General features: G+C 36.3%; 1 protein-coding gene across 1 annotated transcript in view; it reads left to right on the plus strand.

Moving 5' to 3' along the window:
• The window catches only part of LOC132941562 (uncharacterized), a 128,175-nt gene that overhangs the window by 37,962 nt on the left and 63,958 nt on the right, over window positions 1–26,255 (plus strand). Inside the window, exons 8-45 of the mRNA XM_061009668.1 lie at window positions 760–1,012; window positions 1,603–1,863; window positions 2,500–2,619; window positions 2,684–2,817; window positions 2,887–3,124; window positions 3,195–3,317; window positions 3,425–3,559; window positions 3,622–3,855; window positions 3,930–4,439; window positions 4,505–4,687; window positions 4,753–5,001; window positions 5,069–5,296; window positions 5,371–5,574; window positions 5,657–5,950; window positions 6,504–6,755; window positions 6,838–7,027; window positions 7,177–8,750; window positions 8,825–9,013; window positions 9,101–9,482; window positions 9,550–9,977; window positions 10,046–10,449; window positions 10,523–10,787; window positions 10,858–11,054; window positions 11,126–11,383; window positions 11,480–11,930; window positions 12,003–12,185; window positions 12,251–12,382; window positions 12,473–12,988; window positions 13,061–13,262; window positions 13,346–13,521; window positions 13,629–13,900; window positions 13,975–14,383; window positions 15,066–15,326; window positions 15,428–15,577; window positions 17,596–18,393; window positions 21,428–21,571; window positions 22,380–22,451; window positions 22,567–22,650. Coding sequence (XP_060865651.1) covers window positions 760–1,012; window positions 1,603–1,863; window positions 2,500–2,619; window positions 2,684–2,817; window positions 2,887–3,124; window positions 3,195–3,317; window positions 3,425–3,559; window positions 3,622–3,855; window positions 3,930–4,439; window positions 4,505–4,687; window positions 4,753–5,001; window positions 5,069–5,296; window positions 5,371–5,574; window positions 5,657–5,950; window positions 6,504–6,755; window positions 6,838–7,027; window positions 7,177–8,750; window positions 8,825–9,013; window positions 9,101–9,482; window positions 9,550–9,977; window positions 10,046–10,449; window positions 10,523–10,787; window positions 10,858–11,054; window positions 11,126–11,383; window positions 11,480–11,930; window positions 12,003–12,185; window positions 12,251–12,382; window positions 12,473–12,988; window positions 13,061–13,262; window positions 13,346–13,521; window positions 13,629–13,900; window positions 13,975–14,383; window positions 15,066–15,326; window positions 15,428–15,577; window positions 17,596–18,393; window positions 21,428–21,571; window positions 22,380–22,451; window positions 22,567–22,650 — 11,155 coding nt within the window. The remainder of the gene's footprint in view (window positions 1–759; window positions 1,013–1,602; window positions 1,864–2,499; window positions 2,620–2,683; window positions 2,818–2,886; window positions 3,125–3,194; window positions 3,318–3,424; window positions 3,560–3,621; window positions 3,856–3,929; window positions 4,440–4,504; window positions 4,688–4,752; window positions 5,002–5,068; window positions 5,297–5,370; window positions 5,575–5,656; window positions 5,951–6,503; window positions 6,756–6,837; window positions 7,028–7,176; window positions 8,751–8,824; window positions 9,014–9,100; window positions 9,483–9,549; window positions 9,978–10,045; window positions 10,450–10,522; window positions 10,788–10,857; window positions 11,055–11,125; window positions 11,384–11,479; window positions 11,931–12,002; window positions 12,186–12,250; window positions 12,383–12,472; window positions 12,989–13,060; window positions 13,263–13,345; window positions 13,522–13,628; window positions 13,901–13,974; window positions 14,384–15,065; window positions 15,327–15,427; window positions 15,578–17,595; window positions 18,394–21,427; window positions 21,572–22,379; window positions 22,452–22,566; window positions 22,651–26,255) is intronic.

The following is a 26,255-nucleotide window of genomic DNA, read 5'->3' on the forward strand; positions in this document are numbered from 1 at the left end:
ACTGAACGGTCATGCCATATAAGGATACGAAGGAATTGTATTTTTTTTATGTTTCTTTATAGCATACCATTAAACGTTGGTTGTAATAACGACCGTTAAAGATTATATACAATTAATTCGTGACTAATTAAATCATGTCTAATTATCTCGATGTAACAAACTTTACACTTAACATCTTAACTTAATACCTACCTACTGCAGGCTACTTATAAAAAAAAGAATATTTGTTGACGTTTTAAATGAAGAGTTCAACATAATTATAATTATTTATTAATATTATTATTCTTGACGCCTCTTGCCAGCAACATTAAACAATAATTGACCACAATTAACAAATACCTGGGTTAACCATTAATCGGTTAACTGTCTTGTATTTAAAAATATATATTTTTTATCAGATTATCTCAATAACAAATCGTTTTGAATACCGTTACAAAATGTTATACCGTTTAATTATAATATTAAATCGTAATGTTTTAGTAGATATAGGCACACACGTTAATTCATACAAACTAAAAAAAATGTAATTTATTATAATTTAAAATTGAGCTCGATTTTTTACAAAATTATAAATTTTAACGATAAAATTTCTATCTAGGAATATCTTGGCGTTCTTTATCAGCTAACGCGTATTTCATTCGACATGACTTTTTCGAATAATATAGTCTGCTGTTGTTCAGGAAAAAATAACTCTGTGACAATAATTTAAATCTATATGATAACATCTTGTATTAATGTTTTTTTTCTTTTTATAAACAGTGTGTGGACGTAAACGAGTGTAGTTTGCCGAACGTTTGCGGTCCCGGTTCTCTGTGCACAAACTTTCCAGGCGGACACCACTGTGAATGTCCGGAAGGGTACACGGGCGATGCGTATGGCGCCGGATGTCACGACGTGGACGAATGTTCGCGGTCGCCCTGCGGCAAAGACGCGCAGTGCCACAACAACGAAGGCAGTTTCCGGTGTTCCTGTCCTCCGGGATTCGTGGGCGACCCGTTCCACTCTTGTAAAGGTATGCGACGATCACACGTGGCTCGTCACCAGATCATAATATTGTATATAATATATAAAACGTGTAACCCATCGATAATTAACAATCTCAAACCCTGCGCAGCGTATTTGTTGATTAATATTATTTTTGTTTTAAATCAAAGTCCGGAACAACGGGCAGTTCTTGTAAACACCAACTAAACCGAGTTTTGGAACAGAAGTATACAGTCTGTCGACCGAACGCAATCTCTCTCGCAAAAAAAAACAAACAACATATGTTTGCTGCTTAACTTCACTCGTAATACGTTCGCGCGTCGTAAATACCTGTATACCGATGTCAAAACTGCATTCGAGCGGAATTCGCTTCTCTTTTAATTCAAAGTCTATATACCTATCATCTGCGTCTCGTCGACAAATGCGTGCATAACAAAAAAAAAAAAAAAAATGGAAAAAAAAATTTTACACCTACTACCAGCTAATCTCAATAATATTATTATTGCGACACTGTGTACATAATAACATAGACCGTCTCTAACACCTGCTTCTCCTAACGTATAATTATATTGTTGTGTATTACATCGACACCGTACCCCGCCTTGGCCGGAAACGCAGACGTGGACGAGTGCGAGTCTTCTCCGTGCGGCCCCAACGCCGTGTGCGCGAACGCGGCCGGCAACTACACGTGCTCCTGCGCGACCGGATATGCCGCGTCCGCGGAGGAAATGAGAGCCGGAAGTGGATGCGCGGACGTCAACGAGTGCGTGGCGCCATCCAGCCCGTGCGGGATCAACGCCAAATGCACGAACGTCCCCGGATCGTACACCTGCCAGTGTCCGCCCGGGTTCACCGGGTCCGCGATAGATCACTGCCAAAGTTAGTTCGCTCATGCTTGCCGATCATCCCCCGATCGGCGCTTTAAACTATTTATAACGATATTATTCATATCCGCTGCTCGTCGGGTTGCTGTGTCGCACGCTCCGGACATTTGCATGGCGCGCTTTTGTTTTTATCTCGTCTTTTATTATTTATTATTATTGTTGTTGTTATTGTTGTCGTCGAATGTCGTCTTGAATGCAGACATTGCGCGTGGGTCAATACTCTTGTGTCTCTCTGTCTATCTCTTTGTATACATTATAATATTATTATAAAGTGTTTACTTTTCTAATGCATTTTATAAAAAAACCTTTCCTTTCTAGATTCTATATTTCGCATCGTTTTCCGTTCTAGTCGGAAATTCGTTGTCGTTCGTCTTATTATTTATACTTATTTTTTATACGAGTATTTAGCAGCATGCGCCGATATTTTGGAGGTAAAACCATTCTTTTTTGATTACTATTGTGTGTGGCACGAATGCATCAAGATCCTTTGGTATGTATCAATTTTTATTATTGTTTTGGACGATTTCTTGACTTACTGTGTAGTTATACGTATCTGTATTGCATTTTATTTTTTTATTTATTTATATTTATTCCAAACATTTTAATAATACTGTCAATGTGTTTGCGATAGACGTCAACGAATGCGAGCATGCGTCGTGCGGTAACAATACTATTTGCACGGATACCGTCGGAAGTTTCGTCTGTTCGTGTAAAGAAGACTACACAGGCGACCCATTGAAAGGATGTCATGGTATTAATTTCTACTCATAACGTTGGTTTACTTATTTTAGTCTTACCAAATTGATTATGTTTAGATATCAACGAATGCGAAATCTTTAGCAAGCCATGTGGTCCTAACGCGGTCTGTGAGAATACCAGCCCCGGATTTAATTGTCTTTGTCCACAAGGATATTCTGGCAAACCGGACCCAAAAGTGGCCTGCGAACAAGTACACTATCATTTTTCAGTTTTGATTTTAATATACATTATTCATTTTTTTGACTTAATTTAACCGTAGGTCGACGTGACAGTTTTATGTAAATCCAACTTCGATTGTACCACTAATGCTGAGTGCACCGAAGGTCAATGTTTTTGTAAGAACGGGTTCGACGCCAAAGGATCAGTGTGTGTAGACATTGACGAATGTCTTGCTCAACCATGTGGACCATATTCGATGTGTTCAAACACCCCCGGCGGATTCCATTGTCAATGTCAAACAGGTTACGTGGGTGCCCCACCGAGAATTCAGTGCAAAGGTACATCTCAATTTATTTTTTTTCGTTGATTTTAATATTAATATATTTTAATCTTATTAAAATATTAAAGCTCCTTGTGAAGACGTCAAATGTGGAACACACGCCTTTTGCAAACCTAACGGTCAAGAAGCGTACTGTATATGTGAAGAGGGGTGGACATATAACCCAAATGATTTATCTTTAGGATGTGTTGGTAAGACTCACTGAAAAGTTTTTACTTTTAACTTTGTACCTACATATTATATAATATGCTTTGGAAAAAAATATATACTAACTGTGTAACAATTAATGTAATTTAAGATATCGATGAATGTGACAAAGTCAATGGACCGTTTGGACGGTGCGGAGGAAATACGTTATGTACAAATACACCGGGAAGTTTTGGGTGTCAATGTAAACCTGGATTTACTGGAAATGCCTTCAAACAGTGCACTGGTATATATTATACAATATAGTCTTATTTTGTTTAAATATTTTTACTATTGTTATGTTCACAGATATAAACGAATGTACTGACACCAACAGTTGTGGAAAAGATGCTCTATGTATTAATTTACCTGGGTCGTTTGATTGCGTTTGTCCCGGAGGTTCCATACCCGAACCAGATCCGTTTATTAAGTGTACCAAAGCTATAAACTGCACGACTGATAACCAATGTCCAGGAAATTCTGTTTGCAGTAATCAAAAGCGTTGTTTCTGTCCCGAGCCAAACGTCGGTGACGATTGTAGACGTAAGAATATACCTATAGCCTACGATATAATATTATCAAAATATAACATACTAAAAAAAAATTTTAACATTTAGACCCATGTGAAGATGTGCAATGTGGTCCCAATTCTGAGTGTATGTTACTCAACAAGGATGCTCAGTGTCTATGTTCAGCTGGATACACAGGAAATTCAAACACAGGATGTACAGATATTGACGAATGCAAGGGTAATCCTTGTGGCCCAGGAGCAGTGTGTAACAACGAACCGGGATCGTTTTCTTGTCAATGTCCCGGTGGAATAAGTGGAGACCCGTTCAGAGAAGGATGTTCTCAAGCGAAAAGTCCTACACAATGTAGTGCGAAGTCTCCTTGTCCGGGATCTGAGATATGTGTTCAAGATGAATTTGTTGGTGAGAGTGTTTGTATATGTCAAAGAGGTTACATGAGGGACCCAAAAACAGGCAAATGCAGAGACGCCAACGAATGTACGGAACTTAGAGACAAACCTGCCTGTGGAGTTAATGCCGTATGTAAGAATCTTCCTGGCAGTTATGAGTGCCAGTGTCCTCCAGGCTTCAACGGGAACCCTTTTTCAAGCTGTGAAGGTAATTAACAAGATTTCATGCCATACAAATATATTTTTATATGATTTATATATTTATCTGTTTAGAATGCAATTCATTAGAATGTCAATGTAGACCACCGTATCAAATTGTTAACGGGGAATGCACATTGGCCGGTTGTAATAAAGGAAAATGTCCAGCCGGCGCTGAATGCATGTCTATTGCTGGCGGAGTAAGCTATTGTGCTTGTCCAAAAGGATATAGACCTAGAGAAGATGGATCATGTTATGGTATTTATTCATTTAATTACAATTAGTTACATTTATTAGGTATTGACTTTGAAATACATTTTTAGATGTTGACGAATGTGAAGAAAAAATACATTCATGTGGATACGGTGCAGAATGTATTAATAAACCCGGCACACATGAATGTTTATGCCCCGATGGTTATAGTGGAGATCCACACCATGGATGTTCTCGTAGTCAAAAGAAATGTATAAAAGACTCAGATTGCTTATTAAACGAAAATTGTATTCAACCAGGAGTTTGCGTTTGTCCCGTACCATACTATACCGATGTTCTCGACAATAATCGTTGTAAAAGTATGAATTTATAAATTATTATCATAATAGTATTTGTTTTTATTTTATTAACCATAAATCATATTAGGTCCTTGTGATCGATTTCCATGTGGCGTGAATGCACAATGTACGCCAAGTGATCCTCCAAAATGCTTGTGTCTACCTGGATATAAAGGAGATCCTTTGCATGGTTGTGAGGATGTCGACGAATGTAAAGATAATCCGTGTGCCCTAGGATCACAATGCATAAATGAAAAAGGCCATTACAAATGTATTTGTCCACTCGGTACAAACGGTGATCCTTATTCTGTTGGATGTGAGTGATTTTGTTTGATATCCAAGAAAATATTTTCAGTCAAATAATAATATTCTTTTATCTATGTTTTCTAGGTTTAGGAAAAGAAGCACCAGAGTCTGAATGTTCAACGGACGACGAATGCGTCGCTCAATTAGCATGTGTCAAAGGAACTTGTACAAACCCTTGTAGTCTTTTACCTTGTGGTCAAAATGCTTACTGTGAATCTGAAAAACATGCTGCATGGTGTAGATGTAGTGCTGGTTATGTAGAATCTATATTTGGTGAATGTGTGTCACGTAAGTGTCTAGTGGAATTTTCTTACAATTAAAAATCAATTTAAAAAAAAACCTATATTTTATTTACACTATTTTATTGCAGCGTGTGACGGATATATTTGTGGCCACGGTGCACAATGTATAGTGTCGGCACAAGGACCTACATGCAAATGTTTAGAAGGTTCTATTGGGAATCCATTTGCTGGAGGCTCTTGTGAGCCTGATGCTTGTTCAAGCACCAGCCTTTGTGTCGCACCTAACATTTGCGTTGCTGGACGATGCAAAGAGAAATGTCAAGATCATTTCTGTGGTATTGGGGCTAGTTGTAACCACGAAACTAACGATTGTGTTTGTAATCCATTGTTCATTGGGGATCCAAATTACTTGTGCATGCCTCGTAAGTACCAATAAGATAATTAAGTATTTATAATTTTTCCGAAAAAATTACAATTATGTATGTACTAATCGAATCTTTTAAACAATCTTGTTTTTTCCTCAAAGAAGAGTAATAAAACATATTATAATTTGGCCATAAATTATATAAATAAAACTGTTTTATATCTAACTTTTGATTCAATGCCTACTTATATAACAATTTTTTTATGAGAATAAATCATAGCATAAATGTAAAGTATATTTACTACATATAGTTGACTACTTAATGAACTTGTTTCAATTTTTACTGAGTATGTAATGTGTTTTTTTATATCTATGTATAGTTATGGACCTATATATTTCTAGTTACAAAATTCCCTGAATTGAATTAATGATGTTAGTATTTAATTACATATAAATATAATATTGTACATTGTCTATAACTCTCTAAACTTCTAAATCAACTTTTCTAACTCCATTGATAGGTATTATAAAAATAATTATAAAATAAATTTTAATTCGGAAATTTTATTTTTAAAAAATTGTATTAAATAAATATTATTTTTCATTTTTAGCTATCACAATGCCTTCGTGTTATCCTGGATGTGGAATCAATGCACATTGTGAATACGATGTGTTGAACGAAAATAAATGTGTTTGCAATTCTGGATTCATTGGAAATCCATATCATGAATGTGATTCTCAATCTAAAAAATCTTGTTCAAATTTGACATGTGGAACTGGTGCATTGTGTAAAGAAAAACTAAATTCTATTGAATGTAACTGTCCATCAGGATTTAAAGGAAATCCCTATGTCCAGTGTGTCGGTAAGTACTCGAAAGATTAAATTAAATTAAATCAAATATTTAATAAATGTAATAATTCTAATTCTAAAACATTTATTGTTAGATATTGACGAATGTTTGATTTCGGCTTGCGGTAACAATGCGGTTTGTATCAACACAATTGGAAGTTATGATTGTAGATGCATTGAAGGTTATGTGGGAAATCCATTTTTAGAATGTTCAGCTAAGACACCACAAATTTGCCACGACCCATTAACTTGTCAATGTTCAAAAAATGTCCCATGCCCAATCGGGTAATTAAAAATTATTTTAAATTTTATTTATTGTATAATAAGAACATTATAGTTTAGGTTATGTATGTTGTATACAATTCAAAATATAAAATGTATTAATTTGTAGAAGTTGATTGATATTTTGTTAATTATTTATTTTATTATTATAGATATGCTTGTAAACATGGCAAATGTGAAAACCAATGTGATAATATCAAGTGTGGTGTTAGAGCAGGATGTGTATTTGGGAAATGTGTATGCCCACCAGGGTTGATTGGCGATCCTAATAATTTTAAAACCGGGTGTAAAGCTCAAGGCCAATGTACAAACGATGGCGATTGCAAAGATACAGAAATATGTTTCCATATAAATAAAGAAGCAAGGAAATGTGTTGATGGCTGTAGTAAATTACAGTGTGGACCCAATGCAGTTTGTGTAACAGAAGGTCATCGATCGTCGTGCATTTGTACTGAAGGATATTTTGGAAATCCTGGAGACTTATACCTAGGTTGTAAACTTGAAAGGGTGGCACCTAAAGGAGAATGTAGAACAGACAAAGACTGCAATTCGACCAGCAAAGTATGTTCCATAATATCAGATGGGATATCTTCTTGTGTTAGTGCATGTACTCGAGTAGCATGTGGGCCAGATGAGATTTGTTTATTGGAAAAAAATGGCGCACCCGTTTGTTCATGTCGTCCGGAGTTTGTATGGAATCCAGTTATATCCAAGTGTGAACAGCCTTCGTTGCCCGACTGCTCAGTCGACGTTGATTGTAAAGATAATGAATCATGTAAACCAGATGCTTTGGGAGTGTTAAAATGCATATCAGTATGTATTGAACTAACGTGCCCATTCAATTCAATATGTGTAGCTAGTAATCATGAAGGTAGCTGTCAATGTATGCCAGGGTATGTTGGAAACACAAATGACCGAAATGGTTGTCACCCTGCAAAGAAAAATAGTTGCCAACAAGACGTTGAATGTTTACCGACCGAAGCTTGCTTGGAAGATCCAGCAAACAAATTAAAATCATGCAAACCAGTGTGTGATCATACTGTATGTGGCCTAAATTCTATTTGCGTAGCAAATAATCATGTAGCTCAATGCCAATGTCCTCCTGGTACATTTACTGGTGACCCTTATGACTCAAATGGTTGCCAAGAAGTTTCATGTGTATATAATGACGATTGTCCACAAACACAAGTTTGCAACAGACAATCACATTCGTGTATGAATGTATGTGACAAAGATACATGCGGGACTAACTCAGTGTGTCTCGCTGATGGACATAAGTCAGTATGCCAATGCCCACCTGGTTTTAAACCTAATCCTATTCCTGAAATATCTTGTGAAGCCACTGAAGTATGTGATGCATCTACGTGTCATTTTACTGCCATATGTGAATCTAATCCTAATTCAGGATACATATGTAAATGTCCACCTGGCCATATTGGAGATGCTTATACGGAAGGATGTAGAGAGGAAGGATTATGTCCAAATGGAAATATCGATTGTCCGTTGTTAAGTGTCTGCCAATCAGGTAGATGTGTGAATCCGTGTGAAAAATCTTGTGGAATAAATACAATATGCAATATCATTGAAAGAAAACCCATATGTTCGTGTCCCGATAATTTTGAGCCTATTCATGGTGAACCAAAAATTGGATGTGTCAGATCAGTTACTAAGTGCTTTAACGATTTAGAATGCAAAGGTGGTGTTTGTTCCAATGGAGAGTGCAAAGGTTAGTAATTATACTCTAATTACATTTTAATTAGATACTAATAAGTACTTTTGTTTTTATTTATTAAAAAATAGTGGTTTGCCGAAACATTGATGACTGCTCTTCCGGTGAAAGATGTGTACAAAACAAATGCGAAATTCCGTGCGCTGGACATTCTCAATGTATGGCACCACAAGCGTGTATAAATGGAGTTTGTACAATTGGATGTCGAAGTAATAAGGATTGTTTAAGCAATGAGTCGTGCATAAATGCAAAATGTCAAAGTAATGATTATCTTACTTTCCATTATTAATTTGAAGTTTTATGCTTAATAAATAACAATATATTACATAAAACTTACAATATTTCAGATCCATGTAAACGTGATGGTGTGTGTGGAATAAATTCAAAATGCAGTGCTATTGATCATAACGTTATTTGCACCTGTAACAAAGGATTCCAACCAAATCCGGTTCCAGAAGAGTCATGTGTGCGATCGAACAGTATATGCCATAATAATTTCCAATGTGGATTAGGCCAAGAGTGCAGTGGAAACATATGCAAGGTTGTATGCTTGAGTGGAATGGATTGTGCCGAAGGAGAACGGTGTTCAAGTAACAAATGTGAAAAAGTTTGTTTTACTGCGAGTAATTGTTTGACTGGAGAAGTTTGTGTGGAAGGAATCTGCAGACAAGGGTGTTCTTTAGATTCAGATTGTGATGTTAGTCAAATATGTATTGGCAACAAGTGCAGGTACAAACATTTTATTTAACATATTTTGTTGTTTTTTTTCATAAAATTAAATCAAATTCTTTTATAGATGTGGTAGTGGTTATGAAAGCTCACCCACTGGTTGTAAGGATGTCGATGAATGTACGCAAAATCCATGCCATCCAAGTGCTAAATGCTTGAATACTCCAGGATCTTTTCAATGTTCATGTTCTGGTGGTAAAGTAGGAGATCCTTACACTGAACCTGGTTGTAATAAACCAAATGAGTGTAAAAATCATGAAAACTGTGCTTCAAATTTGGCTTGCGTAAAAGGAAAATGCACAGAACTCTGTAAAGATGCATGTGGAAATAATGCATTATGTAATATGGTTGAGCATGTGCCAGCATGTACTTGTCCATCAGGATATTTAGGAGATGCTTTTGATAAAAATGTTGGATGCTTCAAAGTTGAGTGTCTGGCAAATGAAGATTGTCCAAATGACAAAATGTGTCAAACCAATAACAACAAATGTACAAGTAAGTGAATGATTTAGATAGTTTTACATTATTTTTATGAATATAAATAATAATATATAATTAATTAGGCCCATGTGATTTATTAAATTGTGGTCATGGAAATTGTAAGGCGAACAAACATAAAGGCATATGTACTTGTTATAATGGATATGAATTAAAAAATAATAAATGTCAAGATGTTGACGAATGCAAGCAAAGCCCATGTCATAAGACAGCAAGATGCGAAAATACACCTGGATCATTTACGTGTGTCTGTCCTGACGGACTGTTGGGCAATCCAAATGCCGAAGGATGTCACTATCCAAACAGCTGTACTGCTAACAACGATTGTCCAGAAAGTGCAATTTGTCACCAAAATCAATGCAAGAATCCATGTGAAGATAACAAAGTATGTGGTCGTAATGCAGTTTGTTCAGTTCAGCGTCATGAAATCCAATGTCAATGTCCTTTAAAAACACAGGGTGATCCAAAGGTTTATACGACTTTACTATTTATAAATTTAAATAATTTAAATTTATTAAGCATAATATATATTTAATCTGCAGGTGGAGTGCTTGAATATTGAATGTTCAAACAACAATGATTGTACTTCAGGAAAAGCTTGCGTAAATTCCAAATGTGTGAATCCGTGTTCTGTACCAAAAGTTTGTGGAGATAATACAGATTGTAGTATACAGAATGATGCTGCTATGTGTAACTGTAAAGCCGGGTACACAGGTGACCCTCATTTGGGATGTACGTCAATATTATACTGTGCATCTAATAGTCAATGTCCCACTACAACTAAATGTAATAATGGGATATGTACAGGTAAAACGCTAAATCAAATACTATTTTTTAATGAATTTATTTTTGTTCAGTATCATTTTGTTTTATATAGTGGAATGTAACTTGGCGAGAGATTGTGTAGGAAATGAGCTTTGTATCGGAAATATATGTCAACCAACCTGTCACGGTAATACTAGTTGTCCAGAATTTCAATATTGTCAAAATAATATCTGTGTTCAAGAGTTGCGTTGCTTTACGAATAATAATTGTGAAAATACACAAATTTGTAAGACAAATACAATTGGACAGGTAATAATGAAAAATAAATATTTTGTTATACATTAATGTCTATAGTATCTAATGGATTTTTTCAATTGTAGACCCAGTGTATTGACGTATGTGAAGAAGTGATTTGTGGAAGGCATGCTGAGTGCTCAGCGGTTGACCATCAACCAGTATGTAATTGTGAGCCTGGTTACCATGGAAATCCACATATTGGTTGCCACAAAATTGAATGCTACGAAAACGAAGACTGTACAAATGATAAAATATGTGAAGATCACATGTGTAAAATATCATGTCTTGCAAACAACCCATGTGGACCAAATGCTTTGTGCTCCGCGGAAAATCACCAACAAGTATGCAATATAATATAAATAAACATATTTTATTCTTGTAAAATAATATTTGCTTATGTGGATATTTGATTAATTTAATGGAAATTCTGTTTTTAGGTTTGTTATTGTCAACCAGGATATACAGGAGATCCGTATTTCGGTTGTGATGTATTGGATTTGTGTGAAGCAGCTCCCTGTGGACCAGGAGCTAGGTGTGATAACTCTAGGGGTTCCTTCAAATGTCTCTGTCCACTTGGAACTGTAGGAGATCCGTACAAAGATGGTTGCCATTCACCAGTTGAATGTCAAATAGACGAAGACTGCCCACCAGCAGCACACTGTGTTCAAACTAATGGTATTCCCAAGTGTCAAGACAATTGTGAAAAAGTCAAATGTGGTCCGAATGCTGAGTGTGGAACATCAGCACATTATGGATCCTGCATATGTCACCCAGGATATCAAGGAGATCCAAATGATTTAAATGTTGGATGTAGACCAAGGGCTGTAGCGTGCACTTCTAATCAACAATGTCCGAGTAATACATACTGTTACAATGGGGCTTGTAAATGTAAGTTTAAAAATTGATTTACTGGTGTGAAATAAAATTGGACGATACATAAAATGTAAATTTATTTCATAGCATCCTGTCAATCGGATGCAGAATGTGGTCTTTCTGAGCAATGTTTACAAGGCCAGTGTAATAATCCATGTGAACGACAAGGCTCATGTGGGTTAAATTCCCATTGTAATGTAATCAATCACGTTAAACACTGTTCATGTCCAGCTGGATTTACTGGTGGCAGTGAAATTGAATGCGTTCGAAGTATGTAATTTAAAACGTAAAATTGTAAAATATTTCTATTGTGTTTTATTTATTTATTTTTATAGTTCCTGTTGCTTGTGAAATAAATGAAAATTGTTATCCAAATAGTACATGCCATCAATCTGTTTGTCAACCTGATTGTCAAGCCGACAACCATTGTGCATTAAATGAAAAATGTTTTAAAAATCATTGTGCATGTAAGTCAAGCATATGAAATTAAAATAAACAGTAAAAAAATAATTTTCATATTTATTATAAACTAATAAAATATTTTGTTCATTGTTTAGTAACTTGCAGAGTAGATAACGACTGCTTTTTAGGACATATATGTCTGAACAATATGTGTTTATTTGGATGCAAGTCCAACGAAGATTGCGCTTCCGTTGAGTCTTGCAGAGATAATGTGTGCACAAATCCATGTGTGGCGATGCCCTGTGGACCCAATGCCATCTGTACGGTTGCTAACCAAAGGGCCATGTGCTCTTGTCGAGTTGGATTTGTCCCCAATCCAACAGCTAAAGTTGCATGTATAAGAACACCTGCTGAGCCATGTAACGAAAATCAAGAATGTCCGGCGGGTTACTCATGTAATGATAATTCCTGTCAACCCGTGTGTTCTTCTGACGCCAGTTGTCACGGAAATGAGAAATGCGATATGTCAGTGTCTATATGTAAACCGTTGTGCCGGAAGGACGACGATTGTCGAAGTGGGGAAATTTGTAATGGATTAGTGTGCAACGTTGGCTGTAGAAGTGACACCGACTGTCCACATGACAGATCTTGCATTAACAACAAGTGCAGAGGTAAACTCAAAATATTAACATCTTATCTACTACCATGTAATACTTACACAAAAAAACATAATTTGATTTTAGATATGTGTGAATCCCCGACTGCATGTGGTGTGAACGCATTATGTTCAATTTCAAACCACCAAAAACAATGTAGCTGCCCTTTACTACTCGAAGGTGATCCTCTGTTCGCTTGTAGATATCCGATGATAAGCTGCAAAGGAAACAGTGATTGTAGTTCAGGCCAAACTTGCTATACATCTACTTGTCAAGCAGTGTGCCGAACGTAAATATCTATATAATTAATCAGCGCACACTAATCGCCATAAACAATAGACCTAATGTTTAATAATGCACAAAATTATATAGGGACTTGGAGTGCTTATCTGATGAACGGTGTCATAACGGAATTTGCAAGGCAGTGTGTAATTCAGACTCTAAATGTAGTCCTAATCAGATATGCGAAAACCGTTTGTGTGTTGGAGGTTGTCACAGCGATACTTCATGTCCCGATGATCAAGCGTGTATCGACAAACAATGTAGAGGTAAGACATAATATGGTTAAAATATAGAGTAGTACTGTTTACAAATTTTTTATAATCGACTATTAATAACTAAATTATAAAATAAACGGAAAATCTTAATTTTCTAGCTCCTTGTGACGGCGCTACTACTTGTGGCCCGTGTGCCGAATGTAAAGTCATTAATCACGGAGTGCAGTGTAGTTGTATGGCTGGGTTTAACGGAAACCCATTAATCGGATGCGCCAAGTCTATTTTAAAATGCGATGGAACATGTCCCTGTGATTTGGAAACAGGATATTGCATAAAACGGTGTACAGCTAATAAAGACTGTTCATGTGGAGAAATATGTAACAAAGATACGTGTACAACGAAATGCAGTTCCAGCACGAATTGTCCAACAGTAATTATTGGCTTAACGAATAATTTCAATTGGATAAATATTTTAAACATGTCAACTTTTATTAATTTCTATAGGGTCATATATGTTCTGATGGACTATGCGCCGTCGGATGTCGTTCTAATGCAGATTGTGCTAATGACCGGTCTTGTCAAAATGGCAAATGCAAAAATCCTTGTGACGTCGTGTCGGCGGGGATACCGTGTGGAAACAATTCGGAATGTCATGTCAACGATCATAGAGCTGTTTGCATGTGTCCCGACGGGTTCCAGGGAGAACCAAATATTGAATGTGTTAGGTATACTTGTGACAAGGATGACGACTGTGAGACGAACAAGAAATGCGGTTCAGACAAAGTTTGTAGAAATCCGTGTTTGGAGCAAGGTGCCTGCGGATCAAATGCACAATGTAGAGTTACGAATAGAATGGCTTATTGTACGTGCCCACTTGGATATTATGGAAATGCTCAACTTGAATGCAAGCCAGGTAAATATAATTTTATAATAATCTTTTAGAATATTTAGGCAAAGTAAAAGTGTTTTTTTTTTTTTTAATAAACTTATATCGCGGTCGTTCACATCATCATGTATCGTATTCATTAATGCTTCCCAAATTTTTAAAAATCATTAATTTAATGCATATCAAATCAAAGTCCAATTAAAAAGTAAAAGTTTATCATTTATGTTATACTTTTTATATCTAATCATAGTGATTTGCACTGATCATGGTTAATCATACCTATCTAATGTAATTATAATATTTTATTCAAAATATTATTACCGATGATTATATTATATCATTAGATTTAAATGCTTAGTATATTTATCGTTTATGAAGTGAAATTAAATTTTTAAACTATCGAACATTTATGAAAATATAAAATTATTAGTTGTATCATAATTGATTTTTTAACACATCGTTTAGGTATGCTTTTACTTTATTAAAATCAAATATAGATATATAAATTTAATATTTAATGACGACTCGCATATTTTAAAACACCGAGATGCCGCATGTAGGTATACTAACCTAACTCGGAATTGTTTGATATTAAATTAAACGTCGTAAAACACATTTCGTAGGTACCGAATTCGTATTTAACGAGTGTATTATTATAGTATGTTTTAACAAAATCTCTAACAATATTTCAACACGGAATCGTTTACAGGAACGGCGGATAAGTGCGCATCGAACCCTTGTGGACAGAACAGCCGGTGCAAAGACATTGCCGGTGGTTACGAGTGTCTCTGTCCTCCTGGATGTACGGGTGACCCTAGCAAGCGGTGCGTGTGTGAGCAAGCCCAACAGCGGTCGGACCCTTGCAAAAGTGTCGTGTGCGGAAAACACGCGCTCTGCCAACCGCTGAACGATCAGGACGCCAAATGCTATTGCCCGACCGAATATCCCGCGGGAAATCCATACGTGCAATGTGAGATCACTCGCAGGACGACACTGCCATTTGACAGAAAAAAAAAATAATTCAAAATGGAACATCAGAAAAAATGTACAACATATTTTTTTTCAATCCAGGTGAAATGAAAAAATTGCCCTCCGACTGCCGGACAAACGGCTGCGGCAAGGGTGCAGGGTGTAAGGCGATCGACAGTGCAGGATCGACGGTGTACGTGTGCCAGTGTCCGCCCGGCACGACGGGTTCTCCGCAAAAAGAGTGCTCCCAAGGTAAGTCGTGTTTATTGTACTATAATATTACGGTATCGGTTCGACGATCCTCGATATCATGACTCGACATTATGTTATAATATTTAGGTACCACGACATATTATGATATATATCTGCGAATATTATAATGGTATTATACCGTTTTTATAATGATAATGTTATGATAATTATATAGCTTAGGACATATAACTGCTGCAGTTTTTTTATATATAATATTATGCCTACGGTGTACATATTATTATTATTATATAGGTATATTATACGACTTGAAGATCCGACGAACTGTATAAATGAAATTTGTAGATATTGTTATTATAGACAAATATGCATGGTTTTTTTTTTGTTCTTTTAAATAGATACAGCTTTTGTACATATTATATTATTATATTGTTTATTACCACTTGTCCACGTATTATAATGGTTTGTAATATTGTATTATATTATGCTCTGGACTTTTATTCTAAATAGTACACTATTGAGTTAACCGTGGAAGTATGAGCAGTTTCCCCCAATCTGGAATTTCCATTATAATAATTGATTAAAATATTATTATTCCACTCCGATTGAGAATACCTTCATTATGTATTTAAACCATATTTTCTTGATATGATCACGACCCCCTTCGCTACATATTTTAGTATGATTAATTGGACTTGATGTACAGCAGTTGATGTTCAGATTGGAGGGAACTGTGAAAGTGTTATATACTCACACGTTTAACCTAAACAATTGTAATTTACTGTGCACGAAGCGTGATTTGCTTAAAACCTATATTACATTGTAATTGAAAGTCACTATTTGTTTCTTGAAACGGTTTACTGCTTGGGCATATTATATTTTCAATGGCATGTTGTGAGAATAAATTCTTTCACAGTTCTTTCCATCACTTTATAGTATTTGTATATTTTAAATAATATGATAAGTTGGCTTAATGTTATCACTGATTATTAAAAGTATAAAAATTTCGTTCTTCGATAAACTAAGAAAAAAAATTACAGTATTTTTTTTATATATTTCATAATAAAAGTAGATTTCTTAATAATTATTATTACTATACTTTATTATTCTTATTCCTTTGTATAATTTTAGGAAATTTGACCTTTAACGTAAATATATATTTAATAACTCATTAGTTTAATTGGCTATTACGGTTCATTAGTCTTCAATTCAAAAACGTTTTATTATTAACGATAGTCATTTTATTGTATAATCAGAACCATTCAACCTGATCTAACCAAGTTACGAAATGTAGGACATATTATTGCAGAAAATGATTAACATTTTATCGTAGGTAAATATTGGATTCTTTTCGTCATAAGTTCATAAGTAATCATAACACTATACTTATGATATTTTGGAATAATATTAAGCCAGCTTACTACACATTACACACACACGCTCACACCAAACACATACACATCCGGACATCCATGCACATAAAATACAGGGCCGTATTTAGAGGGAAGGAACGTCATGGTGGTGGTTTAATATGTTTTTATAATTTTATCAGGCCGTCAGGGAACAGTTTTATATCGCCTTTGATAATATTTTAGCAAGAAAATATAAGTGGGTACTTTAAGTATATTTTAAAAACGATAACAATATTTTACGGTCAAACAAGTTTTTCTTTTTTTATAATGTTTCGGACCTCTTAATCACTGTAAAAACAGCTCGCTGCTGAAAAGGATATTAAACGCGAATGACAATTTATAATAATATATATACCTAGCCGTAATCTAGGTACTTTAATATAATAAAATTAATCTAGTCAAACTTTTAACTATATAGCGATATGTATGTGTAATTATCTTTAATTCACACATGGGGTGGGGGAGGGATGTGGCTTAGACATGATGACGACATCGGAAAAATGATAAATACGGCCCTGAAAATGTAACATATTAATACCTACCTATGTGTAATAGTATATTATGATGATATAAGCTATAGGACGTAGTGTGTATATATATTCTGACAAAAAACTGTTATTTTTTTTTATGACGCGTTACTATCGCCAGTGGTCGAATGCGCCGACGACGGTCAGTGTACAAACGAAAAGACGTGCATCGACGGACGTTGCGTCGACGCGTGTAGCGTGAGAGACACCTGCGGCTTGAACGCTCTATGCCGGCCGGTGTTGCACAGGGCCCAATGCGCGTGCCCGGACTGTTACGCGGGCGACCCGGCGGTGGGATGCGCGCCGGACCCGGGCAGCTGTGTACAGCGCGCCGGCGACGGGCCGACCGCGGCGTCACGGTGCGCCGTGGACGCGGACTGCCCGTCGTCTCGGGCGTGCAGCCCGGTGGACGGTGCGTGTCGTGACCCATGCGACGGGCTATCGTGTGAACTGCCCCGGGCCTGCGTGGTCCGCAACCACCGGGCCCGGTGTGCTTGCAAGCACGGTTTCGCCGTCAGCGAGCTGGGCGAGTTGTCGTGCGCGCCCGCCGAGCGCGAGTGCCGGGCCGACGCTGACTGCGCGCCGCAACTCCGGTGCACGGGACAAGGCCGGTGCCAGAGCCCGTGCGACAGTGGTGCCGGTGGTGCGGGCGGTCCGTGTCCGGCCGACAAACGGTGCCTGGTACTCGACCACCGGGCCGTGTGCGTGTGCGCCGACAACTGCGCGCCAACCGCGTCCATGTGCCTCCGGGACGCCGGTTGCCCGGAGCACGAGGCGTGCGTCAACTTTGCGTGCGTCGACCCGTGCGCGAACGTCACGTGTCCCGCGGACGCCCCGTGTGGCGTGGACGGGCACCGGGCCGTGTGCAAATTCTGTCCGGCCGGTTACAGTGCCGATTCAAAGTCGGGATGTCTGAAAGGTAAATGTACAAAAAAACACAACGACACGCAAACGCTGTTGCCTATATATATTTAAGTACATCATCATTCGCAACCGACGGGGGGGTGGAGGAGGTTGTGTTATGCGTATTCGTTCCCCGACAGACTGGCGACTATGGACTCGTCGTTACGGATTTTTTTAACCACATCCTATCTTGGTGTCACCCCCAACATTTTTAGTCCTCGGTCTGATTTAATAATAAAATGTTGTGTGCCTGACAATGCTTTTCAATGTTTTCATCACAAATTTTTAGTGAGGCGTATCTTGTCAAAAATTGGATCTAGTTTGTATTTAAGGGGGTCCAAAGTAGACATTTCCAAGAGCATTCCAAAACAATCAGGAAATAAAATAAATTACGAAAAACCAATTTTTATATAATCTTACCATAGTTTTCGAAAATTTGCAGAGGAAAGATTGTAAAAAAACAGGGCTTAGTGTTTAACATGATTATCATCAATGTTCATCAAAAATATATATGTCTTAAAGATATTATAGCACAACACTCCCTCCCCGCATGTCCTGCGACCCCGCCAACGTGGTATCGTACTTTACCACGGTATACCATTACCGGCTAGCATGCTATCTGCAGTTGACGCATGCTCCAACAGCGAAGATCGAGTTGCGTATCAAAGGGCTTGTGGTTATTTTTTCTCATATGATGAAGCTTTAAGTCCAATCATGCCGAGCAAATTTTAGATTTTTTGAGAGTGGCGTGTAAGCGCCACCACTATAAAGAGGTACTATACACTCGATCTCCGCTCCCCCTCCCCCCTCGATCTCCTCTTTCGCGCTTTTGCCACGCGCAGCTCACTGCCCGTCGTCGTCCGCGTCCATTTGTAGAGTCTGCTACTTAGGCGATACATAATATTGTATTATTTATATTCTCTGTACGATTATACTTTAATAAATGTACGGTCGAACCTCGTTCGGCGCATGTGCGACGACGGCGTGACGCGTGCCTTCTATATTTTATAAAATCATTTATATGTAGTATTTTAGATTATAATTAATTTGTATTATTTTTTTCACGAGTGGTTTCCGCGCCTTTTGAACCGCGAGCACGCGCATTCTCCACACCTGTACGCACTTATAAACACGACTTAAAAACGTCGTTGCGACCGCGTGCATGTTCCGCTTTGACACTCGTGATTAAAATGTCGTGCATGAGGTGCGGTGCGTCGAAGTCTCCGGCACGGCTACATACCTTTAGTACCTATATAATATATATATTATATATGTATATACATAATTTATTATTTACGTGTATCTCGGTCTGTGAATACATACGAATAAATTCTATATAATAGTATTATGTTATAATAAATAGTACGCGCGGCGACCTACAAACACTATCGGCGGACTCGTCGTCCGCGGTTTGTGTGCAAAAATAAAATCGAAAACAAATTTTACCGCGAAAAATTAAAAAGCTCGCTTATAGCTAATAATGTGTACATTCAACAATGGAACGCCGCCGCGGAAGATTGCGTAAGGTCGTGGAAGACCGCCGCGGCATATACATACACACGTTAGTATTATTTCACCGCTTACACGCCCGACGCGCGTCCTTCCCACAGATATTAAAATAAACATCATCACGAACGTAAAAAAAAATTTTAAACCAGACGTATACCTATACGGCTCTGACTCACTAATTGTGGAATATAATAACTTTCACTGGGGCTGCGAACTATACGGCGAAAATAGTAATAATAGTAATAATTTATGCAAAGTAAAATGCGCGCAAACATATATATATATATCATATATACATATTTATAATATATTCAGATAAAGAATAGCAACACACACAAACACACACACACACACACACACACACACACACACACACACACACACACACATACACAGTTTTACGACCGCGCTACGGTTGGTTAAGCCGCCGTGAAAGTAAAGTCGTTCCACTACATAATACATAATATACATATATACCTCCGTGTCTTTATTATTATTATTATTATTGTTGTTGTTGTGGAGTCGGAGCGCGGCCGGCGCAGGTTTAAATCCACACGCCGGCTATTTACATTTGCGAGCGGCGCGCGGCGGCGCGCGGCGGCGACGGCGGAGATCTTCGCGCGGCAGGCCACCGATCCCCACCGCCGCTGCCGCGGCCGCTGAAGCGTTTTTATCTTTCGTATTATTTTTTTAATAATAATAATAATTGACGTCTGTCTCTCCCCCTTTCGCCTTTTGCCCGCGACATGTAACGTTCCGCGGCGGTTCGCGTAGTCCGAGGCGCGCGCGCGCGATCGACATTTGATTGGCCGCTGTAATTTTTTTCTTTTATTTCAGCTCTCCGGAGGAATATGCATGTCGCCCACCTACACTGTTGTACCTGTATACGCTCTGCTGCAGTGCGCCGGGAACGTTCGCCGGAGACGATACCTGTATACATTTCTTCTTAGCGCTCTCTGTTGCTTCACTTTAAACCGTCGCAGTGTATAATAATTGTTATTAAATACTGTCTCCGTTGGGTCGAATCGTTGTAATAATATTATTATTATTCGCCTTCGACCACGTTTTCGCATCGAACGCGTTACAGCCCGTAAAGTGTTTGATGTGGTAAAAATGATGTGTTTGACTCTGTTGTGTCATGGTATTACTTAAGCGATTATTGTTTTACCATGTTGTTTTCGTGTTACTGTTGAGTTCAAGAGTATCGGCTCGACGAAATGGTGATTGGTGTTATTGTTATACTTTAAATTACATTATAATAAGCTTGTTTGACGGTGACGGTTTTAATACTGCGCAGACAATATTATTTGTTTACTTGCAAACATGACTCTAAGACTCGTTTTTAGAATCATGTCCGCAACACTTTAACGATGTCTGACGCGCTAACAAAAACGCTTATTTATTACGATAACAGTATATTATCGTCGTTAAGGCCGGAAAATCGATCGAACGAAATCCGAACGAATCCGATCTATGTCTTGCGTTCCTTAAACTGTACTTAACTCAATTTATAAACACGCAATGTCGTTTGGCGATTTCAGTGGTCGGATGCTCCGCGCACTACGAATGTCCATCCGGACAAGCATGTATTGCGAATCAGTGCCAAAACCCGTGTCAACACAACAATCCATGTAATTCACAACAAGACTGTCAAGTACAAGACCATCAACCAGTTTGCTTGAAACGTAAGTGCCGCAATCGCCGTTATTATATGCTAATTGCAGATAATTATATTATCGTCTCCTTATAATGCGCCTTGACCTGTATAAATTTAGTTAAATTTACGAAACATTTCTAAAATATTTTATTATTATTATTTATTACTCCGTTTGCTAAAATCAGACTACAAACATCATCAATATATCACCCACCCATTATATAGGTCATATTTCCAAGGTCAAACTGTCAATCAGATAATTTATAAGTCGAGATTTCTGAAATGATTATATGGTCACGTTTTTTTTTTCCTTTTTCATACTCTCTAATTTAATTTATTATAATACAATTATTTATTTTTAATGTTTATATTTTATATCAAGAACAAAATAACTGCCAACACTATTTGGTTAGCGAACTGAATATTCCATGATTTCACAATCATTATATTATTATTGTCGCGGGTGTAACGCTTAATAAACACAACGAAATAACTCGGTTTATTTTTTTAATGTTGGTCAGGATTGCCTTATATTTGTGTTTTCGATTTTCTTCATACATCATAACATAATGTCATATTGAAATATGTAGGTACTTTAACCACCAAATTTCCATTCACTAAATTCAATTTTACGCGGTGTTTAGCTTTGTATACTATATTTACGCGGAGCGTAGGTACCAAATATATATGTAAATATGTTTATAGAAATACATTATATTATGATATTATGAAACTCATAAAGTACATACGGCGTAGTCTTTCGCTTCAATTGTATTTAACTTTTTTTAATAGCAGTATAAAAACCACAATTTAAATTATTTAAATTATATTTATAGTGTGCCAATGCCAAAAGAACGTACACTGTCAAAACGGTTACGTGTGTGATGGATGCAACTGCGTGCTATCGAGTAAGATATTCTATCTCTGTAGAACGGCCAAACAATCTTTTCAAAATTATTTAAACATTTTTTTAATGTTCACTTCATTTTAAATTTGGAATTTATCATTTTTTTTCACGTATAGGTCAAGATCCTGTTGCGATCCCGGGGTGCGACCATTGCCCCACCGGTGTACCATGTGATACGGTAACTGGAGCTTGCGCTAAAGGTATGTGCGATTATTTAATCCAAATAGGATAATATTTAGATAATAGATGTGTTGCTGTTTTTAAAACCTCCTCACTCCTTCCTTATATAATTACGACTTCAAGACATCTGATGAAGATTCAAGCATCGAAACATCATTGACGATACTTGCCTCTTTACTTTCTCTTTAATTGCTTGACCCTATGTGTACAAAGTCTTTATATTTCCTATATAGTTGTCTTATGTAAATAAATATTCGTCATTTCTATTATCATGTAAATATTATGTGAATATACGTGTCAGATAGCAGCACATCTCAATGTTATTTTTAACGAAAGTGAATACGTAAAATAAGCGTTTGTTTGTATTTTATACACTCGTAACTCGAAAGTAACATTTTGAATGTCGTTGATGTAATTGTAAAAAAAGTTCAATGATGGATAGACTTGTGGGAATTTTGGGGGGAATGTGACGCAAAAGCACAGACTGCAGCATGGGGAACATTATATTATACTATCATAGTTACATATATTATATAAAATACAAAAATATACAGAGGACTATATCGCATGTGTATTTAAATTTATACAAATTATAATACAGTAAGTAGAATTGTTTAGTTTTGAACAACTTTAGATATTATACGTACCTAATCGGTCGTCGAGTAAAAATTATTGTAGAACGGGCTGCATGAGTTATCAATATTCTTGTTTTCTATTAAATGCTTTACACATATCAAACATACACGAGAAATGTAGTATATTACTATTATAATAATAATTTTAATATAAAATATCATATCGAATCAATAAATCTCCGCTATGACGAGAGGATTTCATTTATTTTCGTATTGTTATACACTTATACCATTGTAATAATATTATAGTTATTAGTTATTTAGCCGATTTCACCATATGCACGAAAGTTCGTGTACCTACTAAATGTATGCATTTCGCTCCTTCACATTAATGATCATTAAGAATGTGTACCTAACTTATGTAGAATATAATTATTTTGTTTTATCATATTACATATTATCATAAATAATATATTATATTATATTATAGTAGGTTAATGCTGTCAATTTTATTAGTTATAGACATTTATGTATTTCATCATTATTTATACCACTGATACCTGCAGTGATACTATACACAATCCACACACAGACACACACACACTCACACACCCATATACAGTATACACTCAAATTATTATACACATTATTCGCTTGTTTATTTAACTGTCGTGTGCATGCAATGGTGACCAGAGCTTTATTAACAACGGAGAAACCTCCACAAGTCTGAATGAAATTAATAATACATTTTTTTTTAAATACTGCAAAAGCGCCTCTATGTCATAACAGAGAGAACAGACGCTTATGTAGTTCCGGAACAAAATATATTGTTAACTTTCGTTTGTGTCAAATACAATTTCGTAATTTTGACAAACAAATGAAATGTGACAATATTATTTTTTTTTATGTAAAAAGCTTTCACTTTGAAGTCTACTTTTAATCTTTTAACAGTTACTAACTATTTTTGTTTTTAATGTGTGTTGTTCCCGCTTTTGTACAAAACACAGTAGACTCGTTACCGCAATCCACTGTTACAAACGTCACAACTAACGATGTACTAATATCTAGTCTAAGCACAGAAAACTCTAATGTATTGACCGAAATTACTACCACCCCTGAATTCGATACAACCGATAAAGCTGACCAATTTTTGACAACCGAAATTAATCAAATAATAATAAGTTCTTCGGTACCAACGAAAATGTTTAAAGGCGACGACTTACATTTTGATAAAAACGATATGCCCGATATAACTACGATTGAGCCGATAACTGCTGATAGCGTTACAATTACCGATCCTTCGATAAAATTATTTGAGGAGTACACTACTAAAAACGCGTTCAATTTACCGGACGAACGGCAAGAAAACGAAAACAATGTTAGTTCGACTAGTAGCACTGTTTGGATAGATTCAGATGAAAAAACGACACCTGTAACTACGACTGATATAAATGAAGATAATGAAACAAATACAAATATATTTCAGAGCGTAACATCAGAATTCAACTTTCAAATAAGTACTGTTTCTAATTTAATAAATAACAGTGATAATGTTGGTGAAAACTCGACCCAGCATTCTATATTAAAAACAGGCGAAATAACAAATAAATCTGATCGCGTAACATCAAAACCTAACCTTAAAATAAGCACTGTTCCTAATTTAATAAACAACGGTGATAATTTCATTGAAATGTCAACTCAATATTTAGTACCAAAAACAGTTGAAATGACAACAATGTATGATAATAATGTAGAAGCGATAACTATTAACGATGGCACAGAATCCACTTTAACGACCACTACAATCAATGCTCAGACATCAACAACCGAAAACACTATGGATTCAACTCAAATAAAGCAAGATTCATTCAAAACAACTACCTTAATTCCTATAGAAAACGAAACAAAATCATTCAATGGCTATTTTGACGACAATTTATCGTTGACCACTGATACATCAGATGTTGATTTTTACCCAAATTCAATCACAGAAAGTGTCACTAAGTCACAAAATAAAATAAATATTCAAACAACCGAGTTTTCGGAAGATTTGACAGGAACGACCACAGTCGGTATGTCTAGTACATTTTTCTCAACTACAGCACCTGATGAATTTAAAACTAGTACTACCGATGATTTGATAAATGAAATAGACACGACTACCCAAAATGTGATTCGGGGTTACGATTCGAATATGGTAGAAGTTACGACGAAAAATACTAAGAAAAATCTTACAGTGCTTAATAATGATGACACTAATAATGTACGAATTACTTCAACAATGTTTGATAATGATAATATATACACAAGTACTGATAAAAGTATATTATTATTTGATAAAAATGAATCTACAGAGAGCTCAACCAAATTCATAATCTCCCATACTTCCAACGATACTTTAAATGTTGATACTGAACAAACAGTTTTGGAAACTACAACAAGTTCAAATTTTATACCAAATACTGTTCAAAGTATGAACGAAAATCCTGAATTGACGACAAATTTTATACCCAGTACTGTTCAAAGTATAAGTGAGAATCCTGAATTGACGACAAATGTTATAGCTAGTACTGTTCAAAGTTTTAACGAAAATCCTGAATTGACGACAAATGTTATACCCAATACTGTTCAAAGTATGAGCGGAAATCCTGAATTGACGACAAATGTTATAGCTAGTACTGTTCAAAGTTTTAATGAAAATCCTGAATTGACGACAAATGTTATACCCAATACTGTTCAAATTATGAGCGAAAATCCTGAATTGACGACAAATGTTATACCTAGTACTATTCAAAGTAAGAACGAAAATCCTGAATTGACGACAAATGTTATAACCAGTACTGTTCAAAGTATGAACGAAAATCCTGAATTGACGACAAATTTAATACCCAGTACTGTTCAAAGTATAAACAAAAATTCTGAATTAACAACAAACGTTATACCCAGTACTGTTCAAAGTATGAGCAATAATCCTGAATTGACGACCGAAACTTCAAACGAATCTATGAATTCTAGAACAATTTATTTCGATGAAGAAAATGAAATAAAAA

The sequence above is a fragment of the Metopolophium dirhodum genome, chromosome 3, assembly GCF_019925205.1.
Source record: "Metopolophium dirhodum isolate CAU chromosome 3, ASM1992520v1, whole genome shotgun sequence".
Lineage (NCBI taxonomy): Eukaryota > Metazoa > Arthropoda > Insecta > Hemiptera > Aphididae > Metopolophium > Metopolophium dirhodum.